The sequence below is a fragment of the Vitis vinifera genome, chromosome 8 (genome assembly GCF_030704535.1).
Source record: "Vitis vinifera cultivar Pinot Noir 40024 chromosome 8, ASM3070453v1".
In the NCBI taxonomy this organism is placed as follows: Eukaryota; Viridiplantae; Streptophyta; class Magnoliopsida; order Vitales; family Vitaceae; genus Vitis; species Vitis vinifera.
Genome location: NC_081812.1, coordinates 11,544,502 through 11,559,041, shown reverse-complemented (window position 1 = coordinate 11,559,041; position 14,540 = coordinate 11,544,502). Strand labels below are relative to the sequence as shown.

General features: G+C 31.0%; 1 protein-coding gene across 2 annotated transcripts; it reads right to left on the bottom strand.

The window, feature by feature from the left end:
* Window positions 1-7,046: 7,046 nt before the first annotated feature.
* On the bottom strand, window positions 7,047-10,719 carry CIPK07 (CBL-interacting protein kinase 07). 2 transcript variants are annotated; one of them, XM_010655027.3, is made up of 2 exons: window positions 10,433-10,719; window positions 7,047-8,915 (listed from the first exon to the last, which is right to left on the bottom strand). In XM_010655027.3, exon 2 carries the CDS (start codon window positions 8,530-8,532, stop codon window positions 7,144-7,146), a length of 1,389 nt encoding a protein of 462 aa, XP_010653329.1. In that variant the 5' UTR covers window positions 8,533-8,915; window positions 10,433-10,719; the 3' UTR covers window positions 7,047-7,143. The 2 variants fall into 2 exon arrangements, with proteins under 2 accessions (XP_010653329.1, NP_001268154.1); NM_001281225.1 differs by lacking the exon at window positions 10,433-10,719 and having other exon boundaries at window positions 7,144-8,532.
* Window positions 10,720-14,540: the final 3,821 nt, after the last annotated feature.

Here is a 14,540-nt window from a genome sequence, read left to right as displayed (position 1 = left end):
CATTGTCTGAGAATCTCTTTTCTTCTGTACAACTCTAGATCTTACTCCCAATCAGTTGGCTTTATTGAAAAGCAATTGAGGCTTGACTTTCAATCTTGAGGATAGTTAATGTTTAAAAGTGAAAAAAAAAAAGGGAAGCAAAGTGGGAGGGGGTAAAGTTGCACTTGGGTTTGGTTTGGTTTTGGCACTGTGCTTTCTGGGGTTGGCTCTTGAGCCTGAAATGGGGGTTTGGTATCCTTGAACCTTGATCTCAGTTGGTGGGGACAGTACATGATATCCCACCGAAGTTTTTGTTGTGCCAAGGAGTTGAGTGCACAAGTGCTTACAATTTGCGTATTTGTGGATCATGATCTATTATCTTGGTAATAGCGTCAAAGTAATGGCCTTATTATAAGTAAGGAGCAATTAAAACAATGGCATTATCAGGGTGCATGGCTTGTCTCCGCGTCACAAACTTACTTTAATTAGAAGTACTTGTGTATTATCTTGTTAGGTAGCATTATTTAATTGTGGGTCAAAAGGGTTGAATATATGTCCCTTTGGGAGTTAGGCACCTTCCTTCGTATTCCTACTTATTTATATTTATATATTTCGTCATCTGATTATATCCATGTTCACTAGAGGATTTAACCGTTGAAATGATGGATGATACAGAATTTTTTAGCAACTTGATTTGCACATTGGAATGTCGGTTGGTCGATTTTGGAATATGGATCGTTTGGTTGAACTTGAAGCGAAGCCATGTACCAGGATCATATCCACCCTCTGCCATTCAAAATACATTAAATAAATAAATAAATAAATAAATTTACAAAATAGGCAACTCAGTGTGAATAATTTTTGAATCATTTTTAAATATGCTAATTTGAATCACGTTTGGTGGGTTGGATGTATGGCATAAAAAATATGAAATATGCTTAGATATGTAATTATCGGAGACTAACATGGTGGATATGCAAATACACCCCTTGAAATCCTGGACGAGAAAGAGGTCGGGAAAATCTGAAAATAGCTCATGGTAAACCCGTCCGCTTTTAAATCACTGAAAAGGAGTCGAAGAAATAGGATGTCCAATCCAAGAGTAGTTATGAATGAAATTTGTTCAAGCTCAGAATCATGTATGGCATATGGTTCTTGAACGGCCAAGAGAGGCTTTAACAAATCACCTCTTTTTCTTGGTGAAGAAATTTTGCATTTTCGGAAAACAACAGAAGGAATGATATATTCTTAACATATAAAATAATTAGATATTGTTGATGGGATATGAGTGGACATAAATAATGACAAATATAAATAATACTTTCAACACGTGAAATAATGAGAGATATTATTGATATGGAATTGAAAGAATATTTTAGGAAAACATATAATTTGACAAATTATTGATAGGAGATGAGTGGATATCCTTTTATGATAAGGACATTTTCTAAAAAAAAAAAAAAATCTAGAAATATTTTAAATTTTATATATGACATACGTATAAATAATTAAACAAAAAACTTAATTAGGGGAAATATTTTAAAATTTTCCATTCATTATGGTTTTTCATTTTCATTTGCTTGTGTATATAAACCCTCACCAATTTCACTTCAAACACTTTTACATACGCAAGGTTATAACTTTATAAATTGCTTTTTAGTTCTTACTTCTATCCTCGAAGGTGCCTTTAGCTGCCCTCTTAATTTTCTTGATTTTTTTACATTCCATTGTTCAGAAAACATGGACTTCATTGTGGGCCCCTCCCCATCTTTAGTTTCTTTTAAGTTTCAAGGTTAATCTTAGGTGATGTTTGTTTTTTACTTAATTCTAAATAAAATGCTTAATAATATTAAATATTAGGTTGTTTGTTTTGGTAGTATTTTGTTTCTATTAAGTATTAAAAAGTAGAGAAAAACTAATATGTTATTTTTTCTATTTAGAAAAAGTTACATATTTTGACATTTTCTATTCAATAAAAAGTTTATAATAAGTTATGAAAAAGTAGAAAAACAAACAACTTAAATTCTGAAAACAAATTATTTTCAGCAAAAAGTAAAAAAAAACAATCACCCTCTTAGATTTGTTGTAGAAGTGTACAATTTTTGTTTTTTAGAAATACATTGGATCTTCAGTTTTTGTGCTTCATTTTTTCTAATCATAGTTTAGGACTTGATCGTGAAAGTCTAGGGAGATGGATTAGCTCAAACTCCTTGAAACTCTTATGAGGCCAAAGTATAGAGAGAGTACGGTGGATGAATCAAGGGCTTTAGATAAAGAGTTTTTGTCTACATCATCCTTAAATAATGGAGGGATGATTGGTCTACCCTCATGTTAGCATCTTAGATTTAAGTAAGAAAAGTAATACCAATTTTTATTTTTTTATTTCTTTTTATTTTTAAATTAATCTTTAGAGTTAAGATACTAACCTTTAGATTTTAATATTCTCAAACCTTAAATTCTAAGCGTTGAAGAGTCAAATTGATATCCTCGGAAGTCTTGTAAACCCACGATCTTCCGTCCCGATGACTCAATCTCGTTCCTTAACATACAAATGATAGGGAGTTTGGGAGGGTGGAGGCTAAGACTCCCTTTTCTCTTTGGATGTTGGAAGAAAAAAGTGATGAAAACCCTAATTCTTAAAGGGTGTTTATAAAGTTCTTAACTAAACTTAAGTAAATTGAACCTATATGGGCTTAAGTCACTTAATTTAGCTCAAATTAGATCGTAATTAATTAATTAACCCCACATAGTCATCAAATTAATCAATTAATTAATTTTAGAGATGTTGTTCACTAACTTATGTGCAACCTTGCATAATTACTAAAACGTCCTTATGAACATAAGTAAACCAAGAACCGGTCCAACAGTCATAAACCAAACTCTTATAAACTATGCCAATAAGGTATATGAGCTTGAGAGGGGACCATTGAGACCTATAGGATAATATTGACTATTTTAGAATCCATTTTTAAAGGTGACACAACATCCTACTATAGAAAATCAATCGCACTCTATTACCCTACGTAAATGATAATGAAACACAAAGTGCTTAGTGACAAGCAATCCATTGCATTCAGTCTACCAATGAACTGATGTCCATGGTCTAACAAAAAAAAGTTATCAACCTTTTGAAACTAGTTCTATTGTCCTTGAGTTACAGATTTTCCTATTATGTAATCAGTTGACATATTCTTAAGGACTCATCATATTTCTCGTATCCTTCTCATATTCTTCGTACCATCTTCAATTTAATTTTTTTTTAAAGTTTTTTTTTTGGTATTTCAAAACTTACATGAATTGTGACTCAAAATAACATTATTAAGCTATGTTATTTAGATTTAAAGTGAAATTTTTTATAAAATTTAGTGTATGAAGAATGTAAAAAATCTCGTATTATGTGTACCTTCATTACATTCTTCACACCATCTTCAATTTAATTTATTTTTCAAGTTTGACTTCTTTTTTTTTTCTAACTTGCATCAATTGTAACTCAAAATAGTATTATAAGTTATTGTATTCCCATTTCAAGTGAAAAAAAATATTAAAGTTAAAAAAATATATAATTTGGAAGGTATGAAGAATGTAAGGATACTCTCCTCACATTTTTTGTATCCTTTTCAATTTAATTTATTTTTTAAGTTTGATATTATTTTTTCAAAACTTACAATAGTATTACAAAACTATTTTATTCCTATTTCAATTATATATATATATATATATGTAAGATTTGAAGAGTACAAAGAATGTGAAGTTTTTTTGCCCCTCATAATTTCTATCAATTCTAAGTGAAAATAGTTTTTACAAACTATTTTGTTGGTATTTGAAGTTTTTTATTTAAAAAAATCTTAAAATTATAAAAATGTAAAATGTAAACTATTTTTATTGGTATTTCAACTAAAAAAAATCAAATGAATTTTCAAAAATATTTTGTCCAACATTCCTATAAAATACAATTGAAATTAGTATTATGGATACAATCCTATGTTTCCACTTTATCCTGTTCATCACAAATAAATTTTCATTTGCGAAGCTTTCAAATTTAATATGCCTTACCAAAATATACCAAAAATAGTATTTATGATAACCAATTGTACCAATTAAGAATTTTTTTTGCTAAATGTACTAAAAAAAATTAAAAAAATTATTTAATTCATCTACCAACCAATTAAAAATCATAAGTAGTTTGGAAAATGAAAAACATAAAGTTGAATGGAGAATGCCAAAGGAGAAGGGTTGAGAATTGAGTGGTAAATGAAGAAATTAGAAGAATTTTGTGGTGATAAAGACAATTCAAAATTGAAGATTTAATTGTTAAGATAAGAAAGTTTCTTTATTAAATCATATTATTTTTTTAATATTTGAGGAAATCATTCTTCTAACTCATGCATTTTGTTTAAACATAAATTTTTTAACAAAATATTTGACTAGGAACTTATCTCTTTCTAACCGATTTTATTTATAGGAAAAAATTGTAATAAAAAAAATGCATATATCTAAAATGAATATCCAACAACAAAAATTTCTTAAAAGAATAATTGCTATTTATTTTATAATGCATATTTATAATAATTTATAATCTTATAATTTATTTAAAAGTTTTCTATCAATAATTTAAAGTGAACAAATAATTCTTGAAATTAAAAACAATCCCCATATTGTGAGAATATGGAGAAATTAATATTGCTATTTATTTTTAACAAATTAATAATGTTAAAAATTACAAATCAATATTCTTTTATTGTAATTTTAAAAATTCTATCAATTATAACACAACATAGTACACCCTTTTTTGACCGGCGTGTACTCCTTTTTTCTTTTTTGGATAGTTTAGATTAAACAACGGCCACAAAAGCTTGGAGGTATGTGCAGAGTTTAAGACCAAAATAATATATTTGTAAAAAAAAATGATAAGAATAGTATCCATTTGAAAATATTTGTCAAAGTAGTCTTCGTTATCCACGTAAGCATCCACATGGATTTTAAGTATAAAGAACCACCGTTGGTGATTGTGGTTTTAGAACTTACAAAAATTTCCTTAAAACCACAGTTACAAATTGTGGTTTTACAATTTCTCTTAGAACCATAGTTACTAACTGCGGTTTTAAAAGAAGTTTTCTTAAAACCACAGTTACAAACTGTGGTTTTACAATTTCCTAACTTTACAATTATTTTTAATTCGTTCCCATTTTAATGGTGTTATAATTTTAATATTATTTTTAAAATATTTTTTTTATCAAAACAACCATAAAACCATAGTTACTAACTGTGGTTTTACTAATGGTGTTGTAATTCAAATTAGTGATGTTATGTTATTCACATGTTCTGTGGTTTTACTAATGGTGTTGTAATTCAAATTAGTGATGTTATGTTATTCACATGTTTCCTTGATAATTTAAACAAATAAAACTCAAATGCATCCTAAAGTCTAAATGAAAAAAATTCTAACTAAATAAATTATTACAACCATTACCTATTTTTCTTTCATATAATTAAAAAATTATATATTTTAACCAAGACATAAGTTCAAATCATACTTAATAATAAATAACCTAAAATCATAATCACTGGCATTAATTTTCATATGAAAAGATAAAATTTTAAAATAATAAACAATTTCTTTAGTTATTTTAAAATTTAAAAATAATATGAATAAATAATTTTCTTTAGTTCATATGTGAAAATATTTGTAAAACAAATAAATATTTTATTTACTATAAATATATAAATTTTTATGGGAATGCATGTAGACCAAATTATTTTCTCAAAATTTCAAGGAAAATATGAAAAAATAAAGATAATATATATATATATTTTTTTTAAACATTCGTAACAAAAAAATTTGTGAAAAGCAAAGTTCTAAAATCCCATACTTTTTTATACATGAGTCCCCTTAAAAATATTTGTGAAAATTACAACATAATTGTAATTTTGATAAAAAAAATATTTTAAAAATAATATTAAAATTACAACACCATTAAAATATATGCGGATTGAAAATAATTGTAAAACCACATTTACTAATTGTGGTTTTATGGGTATTTTGATAAAAAAATATTTTAAAAATAATATTAAAATTACAACACCATTAAAATAAATGTGGATTGAAAATAATTGTAAAATCACAGTTACTAACTGTGGTTTTATAGTTATTTTGATAAAAATTATTTTAAAAATAATATTAAAATTACAACACCATTAGTAAAACCACAGTTACTAACTGTGGTTTTATGGTTGTTTTGATAAAAAAATATTTTAAAAATAATATTAAAATTATAACACCATTAAAATGAGAACGGATTAAAAATAATTGTAAAACCACAGTTACTAACTGTGGTTTTAAGGGAAATTGTAAAACCATAGTTTGTAACTGTGGTTTTAAGGAAACTTCTTTTAAAACCGCAGTTAGTAACTGTGGTTCTAAGAGAAATTGTAAAACCACAGTTTGTAACTGTGGTTTTAAGGAAATTTTTGTAAGTACTAAAACCATAGTCACCAACTGTGGTTCTTTACACTTAAAATCCATGTGGATGCTTACGTGGATAAAGAAGACTACTTTGACAAATATTTTCAAATGGATACTATTCTTATCATTTTTTTTTACAAATATATTATTTGGTCTTAAACTCGTATGTGCACCCACTTTGGTACTGTAGTGGAAGGTGCAAAGGAAGAATTCAACCTAGGCCATGGGGAACTTCACATATGTAATCCATCTGGAGGAGAAAAACCCAAAATTGAACTCAACTGTACGGCGAAAGCTCTAGTTCTTGTTCTTGTTGTTGCAGACTTGCATCAGCTATATTAGGCAACATCGGGAAGACAGGTCTTCTTCACCTCTAGATGTGGCGATGATAATAGCAGGTTCTTCTACTGTTTTAACGTCTCTCAATCAGTTGTTCTTGTCACTAATCTGATGGACCGTTACAAGCCACCATTCTTGTGAACAACTAGAGTATTTAAGTTACTGTTTGTATTCTGCCATCATCCATCGTCTGAAGGCTTGAGGATAAGGAAATAGAACCATCGTGATATGTGAACTGAGAAACTTTAAATACGTTATGCAGTAATGATGTCAACAACAAACACTTCATTTATATCTATAGGAGAAACCACGTTAAAACTTACAGATTAGAATTACAACTAAGAGTAAGATACTTTCACATGTTATGAAGCTGGAGGTGAGATGGGCTGCAATAGGGGCATTGGCTCTTCTGGTTGTTGTTGCTGCTGCTGCTGCTCACCTTGCCATGCCCACACAATGTCCTTGAGAGCTGGTCTTATCTCCTGTTTCACTATTTTCTGGTACTCCAACGTGTCCCCACTGGACTTCTTCACCTCCACCAAATGAAAAGATGGAGTCACCTCAAAGATCTCTGCATCAATGGACAAGACGCCTTTCCTGCCTTCCTTTGAACCTTCCATTTTCAACAACCCACCATCCTTCTTCTTCACCTTCAGCATCAAACGCTTAGCAATGTCCTCCAGTTTAGAGATGATGGCTGAGGCTGGCTGCCTAGATGTAAATCGCACTTCTTTCTTTTGCTTATTTTCCTCGAACAAACCAGACAAGTCAAACCCTGCTGAAAAGGAAATGATATCAAACGCATTCAAGTTACTAAGCGTCGCCAATTCTTGCTTTGCCTCAGCAGTGGTGCTGGCACTCTCATTAGAACCAAATACAGCCTCAACCTCGAGATCAGCTGGCTCTTTCTCTCCTGTTTCAGTGATCCTCAGGACAGGATCAAGACCCTTTTGGAACCAAGAATTTTCCATTATTTTGGTAATGGAAATCCTAGTCTTTGGGTTTGGATCCAAGATCTTTGACAGCAACCTTCGTACTTCCGAAGGGAACCAGTTAGGGAATCTATATTCTGCCTTACCAATCTTCCTATACAACTCCATCAGATTTGAATCATGAAATGGGAGATAGCCAGCCAACAAAACGAATAAGACCACCCCACATGACCATATATCAGCTTTGGCTCCATCATAGCCTTTCCTATTGATCACCTCTGGAGCAACATAGGCGGGGGTTCCACAGGTTGTGTGAAGCAACCCATCTTGGTGCTTAGATTCAGCAAGGGCACTCAGTCCAAAGTCTGAAACTTTTAGATTTCCATTCTCATCCAGTAGAAGGTTTTCTGGCTTTAAATCCCGATGATAAACACCTCTACTGTGACAGAAATCAACCGCACTGATCAGCTGTTGAAAATATTTCCTTGCAACATCCTCCTTGAGCTTTCCTTTGGCTACCTTGTTGAAGAGCTCCCCTCCTTTAGCATATTCCATGACAAAGTAAATCTTCGTTTTGCTGGCCATAACCTCATAAAGCTCTACCACATTTGGGTGTCTAACCAGTCTCATTACAGAAATCTCTCGCTTAATCTGATCCACCATCCCAACCTTCAAAATCTTCTCTTTATCAATTATCTTAATGGCAACACTGGTGCCAGTTTTAAGGTTCCTGGCATGATGGACCTTGGCAAAGGTGCCTTGACCTAATAATTTCCCTAATTCATACCGTTGCATCAGGATACTCCCATTATTTTCCATTGCAAGTTCAAAAACCCAGCACACAGCAATATGATATTTTCTCCTGCTAATGCAGTCTACACAAATAGAGGTCCAATGGGGCAGGACTGTATTTCACGGATATAAGAACTCAACCACCTTCGCAGAAGTCGTGTTTCAGTACTTGTTCCACGTGATCTCTAACCGCACAGGGCATTTGAAGACGCAGTTGGAATGTGCTGTGAGTTATGTTTCCAATGCAGGGAAAGAATTCTAGGCTGTTAAGCACATGTTTCAGCATTCCCTGCTTTTTTGGATGACCCAGAGAATACTGAAGAAGATGAAGAAGGCTAAACCAGAACAGCAGACAGAGAGTAATACTCTGTCACACTTTCAATTCACCAGAAAATGTATGATCGGCTCCCCTGAAAAAGTAATAAAGATAGAAAAATGAGTTCATGTTTGAGGCATACATTTTTCTGAAATTAGAGAACTTCCTTCATATGCCTAAAATATAGAACCTGACATGGAATTAACTCTCAAACAAAAGGCGTAAGGTTCATTTATAGCCTATAGTTCTAGTCATAATACCAGTTAAAATGTCTCCTAATGACCCAGTGAATAACATGGGGTTCGGGATTCTATTGAGCATTAGCATAGCAGGAATATCATTTTTTTTTGCAATAATGTGAATAATTTACAGAAAATTTAAGAAGAAATTTGTACTTGCTTAAAGCAGAGGACATGAAGAAATTAAATAGCATATATTCTCATACTGTAACTGCCTGAATCATTTGGGACTTACTCCTAAAATTGGAGGTAATATTAAATAACTCAGGGTTCACTGAATTGCATGCAAGATTCAGTAGATGAAAAAAGTGAAAAATGTTCAAGAATTGCCGGAATACTTTGAGAATTTTGATGTAAGACATAGATGTTTTTTTTTTTTTTTTTTACTCTTTATTTATGATAAAAATTAATTAATTTTTTTTAATAAAACTCCTATTAAAAAAAGGGTATGTGATTAAAAGGTATTAAAAATTCAAATTCGGAGTATTGATTTTATCTCTTAAAACATGACATTTTTGGACAAAATTATCTTTCTACAAATTTTTAATCCCTATCTCTTATCAAACACTTATAGAATATAAAGATAAAATAAGGTTATATGCGCCACGGACATTATTTATTCAAATATAAATATCATTTCACATCTATAAATAGGATGATAAAATAAACCAATTGGAGGAGAAATTCAGTTTGAAATTTTATATCATAACCTGTGTTTGGTTGCAGAGAAAACTAGTAAAAATAAAAATATTGCATGCAATGTTATATTATCTCCGATTTCCAGAAAATGACAAACAGACTACAACTAGGCCAAGTTGTGTTAGGTTCATGTTTCATTTGGGCCGAGGTTTTGTTTCTGTTCCAGACAAGGATAAATATCTGAGAATAAAAATAAAATTAAAAATTCGTTTTCTCAGCAACCAAACAAAGCTTTAGGTTGATAACCAAAAAAAGAAAGGAAGAAACAGAAGAAAAAGAAGAAGAAGATCTCCCTTCAACAACAAAAGATACAGATGCAGAAAATAGCATCAAAATACTTCCGTTTGGTTGCTGAGAAACCCGACGGAAAGAAAACAAAGCACAAAACCCAAACCCTTATACTTTACGTTCCATGACTAACAAATAAAAACAAAAACCGGAAATCAACAACGGAGCAAAACCGAGAATCCTATTCACTGAGAAGCTAATGCAGATGCACAAAAACTTGCTGAATCTATTTTCCTGAATTTTCTAGGGAAACAAACAGAGGAAAATGAAAAGGAAACACGTATATATGCCAGTGTAATCAAAGAAGAAACAGTAACGCAGATCTGAAAAAAAAAAAAAAAAAACCTAATGAAAAGAAGAGGAATCACATGGAATCAGAGAGTACCTTCAACGAAAAAACACAACTTTTCTCACTGCCACTGTACAAACCTGTAGAAGAAAAACATATTCCCGAATCCCAACTCTAGAAGGCCGAAACCCTACCGCCGGTTTATATAAAATACCATACCCTTCTTTTCCCTGTGATGAATTCGAGTGGGACCACCTCCTCCATCATGCAAAATTTCATCCCAATTTTTCCATGTTTCATAAAACTTTATATCCTTACACGTGTCTTAAAATAAGCCTATCATTAAACAGAAATTAAAATTATTTCATTTGTTTATCGATCCAATCTTGCTAACAACAAGTCAATCAATTTAAAATATAATATTACATTAGGTAAAATTAATTTATTACCTTAAATCCATAATAAATTGATGAGGCACAAAAAGTCAAGTCATTTTCTAAGGTTCACTAGGCTAGGGAGTTTCTAAACATATACTAATTGGAATTTCACCCACCACTTGCCTTTCACCAACCACTATTCATTAACTACCAGTCTCTCCAATGTAGAGTCGACACGTATGAAGGTCGGGCCTTCTCTGTAACTTCTCTCTGCCGTCATGTCTGAAAAGCGTCAACTGCATTTTTAGCCATACACGTTTCAGAGCGTACTTCTGATTGCGCCACGCAGATACGACATTTTTTTTTTTTTTGTCTTTTTTTTACTTTTGGTATGCTCGGGATGAATTTACGAAGTTACCCTCACTAGCCAAGAGGGAATCATGATTTTGGGATGAGAGGTCATGATTGATGTACATGATTTTAATATGAAAGGTCATGATTCATGATTTAACTTATAATGATTTCATGATTTAAGATTTTTGGAAGATGATATTAAAATTTGAGAATGGTATGCCACTAATCAATAAAAAGGAAAATTCATAAATTTGTATTTCGTTCTCCTTTATTTTTTTTGGATTATCCTTTTTTTTTTCCCATTTTTTTCTTATGTGTCCTATTATATGTCATGTGATATAATCATATAATTAGATTTTAGTGTTAAATTCTAGAATTTTCCTTTATTTTCTAATTTTATGATTAAAATAAGATGTAATTTATTCTTTTTGTTCAACATGCCCAAAAAATTAATATTTCACTTTTAAATTACAAGTAATTAATGGAAGGAAAGGAAAAAAATCTTAAAATTTAGATTGATAATGAAGCTGAATGTCAATGTCTTTCTCTCGTAAGGTATAAGATTGATGATTTTGATTTTGATTTAAAATTGAAAACTTAATGACACCCTTAATACTTAATAGTTTTATTTGTTTATTTTGCTCTTAAAGTAATTTAAAGATTATTTAATTACATATAAAAACATTTTAAAATAAAAAAAAATTATAGAAGTTGTTTGTGAAATTCTTTAATGTTCCTAAATCGAGCCACTCGTCTAATGATAAATCATTATAAGGAGAATGAAGGTTTGAGGAAGAGAACAAAGTCCGAGAGTTGATATTTTGGGCAGAAATGCTGAAACTCACGTTGGAGGTGTTGGCTTGGGGGCTTGTCATGCATTACACATGCGAGTTCAAAAATAGAAAAAAAAGAGACCCAGATTCGAAAGGTTGTGGTACCATTTAATCAAACATTTCCCAACCAAACAAAATGAGCACATGTACCATGAGCCATTGGTGGAGTGGATGCTGACACGTTGCAATACTCCAAAATCCATTTCCCTTTCTGGGCACAGTGCCATTAAAGCTAGCTAGCCATCAAGAAGCTTCATGCCCAAGCAATGGGCACGGCCGCTCAGCCCTAGTTTTACCCTGCAACAGAGGCCCATGCCGGTCCATTCTTTAGTTCTTACTAGCGACAATGATGCTCATGTAGAAACACGCTAGGGTCTAATTCAAAACGAGCCACACGCATATACAAGTGGAAGTGGTTTGAGGGAGATAGCGGAAGAGTAGTCCTCCGCAAGCTCCAGCCTTTACTCATGTGAATGTAAGGGTGAGGTGAAAAGGAAAATTCGGAGCAACTTCCTCCTACGAACGGATGTTGTATGCTTCGTTGGATTTTTCGTATCAATTTAATATCCATTCTCCACATCTCCACTACTTTGCCTTTTCTTTCTTTTATTAGTAGTAGTGTGATCATGACGAGGATAAGAGAATTAAGGTTAAATCTTAAAAATCTTCTATTTATTTATTTATTCATGTTCAAATGGGTCGGTTTGTGATAAGGCAAAGAGTCTATAAAGTAGGGATTAGGACTGCAACTGCACCTTCCACACACACTGCCCAACATAATATGGAAGACTGAATGATTTGGGGTTTTGCACGTGACCACAGGATCGGGCTGCATTTGAATCTTGATTCAAGGCCTCGCCAGGTCTTTTTAATTTAGGAGCAATTAGTTTTAGCTTCGTCTAACCACAAAGCTAAAACTTTATTAAATGCAATTAGGTTTATTAAAGAAGCAAGTTGGCCTTGAAGCACATGGTGCAATTTAGGAGATTAAATAGTTTTGTTGTCTAATTTTTAAAACTTAAGCTTTAGACATGTTTTGAGTGATGAAAGATATAATAAGTACAGTTTTATTTAATGTAAATTAAGTAGTATACAATTTTAGAAGTACTTTTTAGTGAAAAATCTCACATGGGTTGGTCTTGAATTGATCTCTAATCATCTTATCCTTTGGATTATAACATTCATTATTTTAAAGATAAGATTGTACAATACATTATTATATTTTGCTATTTTTTGAAAAAAAAAATAGTAAGTTGATAAGATTTATATTTTATTAAGAATTAGCAAACTATTTTAAAAAGACTTGAAATTGATAAAGCTTTTGAACACGAATACCTATGTACCCACTTACATATTTAATCATTTCGTATTCTCTCAAAGACGATATCTTGTATTTACGAGAACATGAGTGTTCGTTTCTACGAGAACATGATTAAGAAATCATTTTTACAAACTATGTAGGATTAAGAGTGTGTTTGACAGTGATTATAAGAAGTGTTTATAACATTTTTAATATTTGAAAGATAAAAATTTTCAAGTGTTAAAAATACTAGAAATACTTTCTAAAATTATTGTCAAACATATTTTAAAAGCCTTTAAGAAGAAGGGGAATTTTTTTGAACCAATACAGGAACCACATTTAATTAAAAAGATTTAAAGATACAAACACTCGTTATATTAAGATTAACTTAAAACCAATCCTACAAAGTGGGAAAGTTCTATTTTTTTTTCCCAGCCCATCATACACGTCCGAGAAGTAGCATAGCAGAATAAAACCAATTAATCCATAAGAAATTAAGAATAAGGCCAGATTCCATTTTCCATGTGAAGAGAAAAAAAAGAGCACTTGGACATATATAAAATAAATCTGTGGCACTTACCTTATCCACCACGCAACTTGCTTGCTAAGTATTTCTGAATCAATGATTTTTTTGAAAGTGCCCCAAATTTTTACAATTGAAATTATGTTGTTTTCGAACAATCATTTTTCTTATCACGTTTTGTTTTGATGGCTTATGATAAACCAAAATGTCTTTTATAAGCTCAAGTAAATGATTCGATCATTTTATTAAAAAATCTTATGATTTAAAAAAGAATTTAACATAAATCACAAAAATATTGCTTAATATGTAAGTTTTCTTTTGACTTAAAAAAGAAGTTATTTCATATTTAATAAAATTCTTATTATAATAATTACTATCTAAAAATCACAAAATTTGATTCAACTTCAATTTCTAATTTCTTTTTTGTAAAAAAAGTCTATTTACTTTTGCAAATTTTGTACCTATCACATAACCTTTATCCATTACACTTCATATCAAAGTTGTCTCCATCTTCTCTATTTAAAAAATCCTTTTTTTTCACCTTTCATTTTTATTTTACCCTAATTTTGTTTACTTATTGTATACTAGTTGGATTCCAACACTAAGTTTGGATTGAAAAACACCCTCAACTAATTTTTCCAAGTCCTATTAATCTTTACTCAAATGATTTTTACCATTTAAGAAACCCATTATCTATTGTACACTAAATTTTGGAATCTCTTCTCTTCCATTCCTCTACATGCACCACTAGTCTAAAATTTTTGGGACAAGTTAATTAAAATTTTCTTCACAATCTCTGCCTACAAGATCTCCTCAC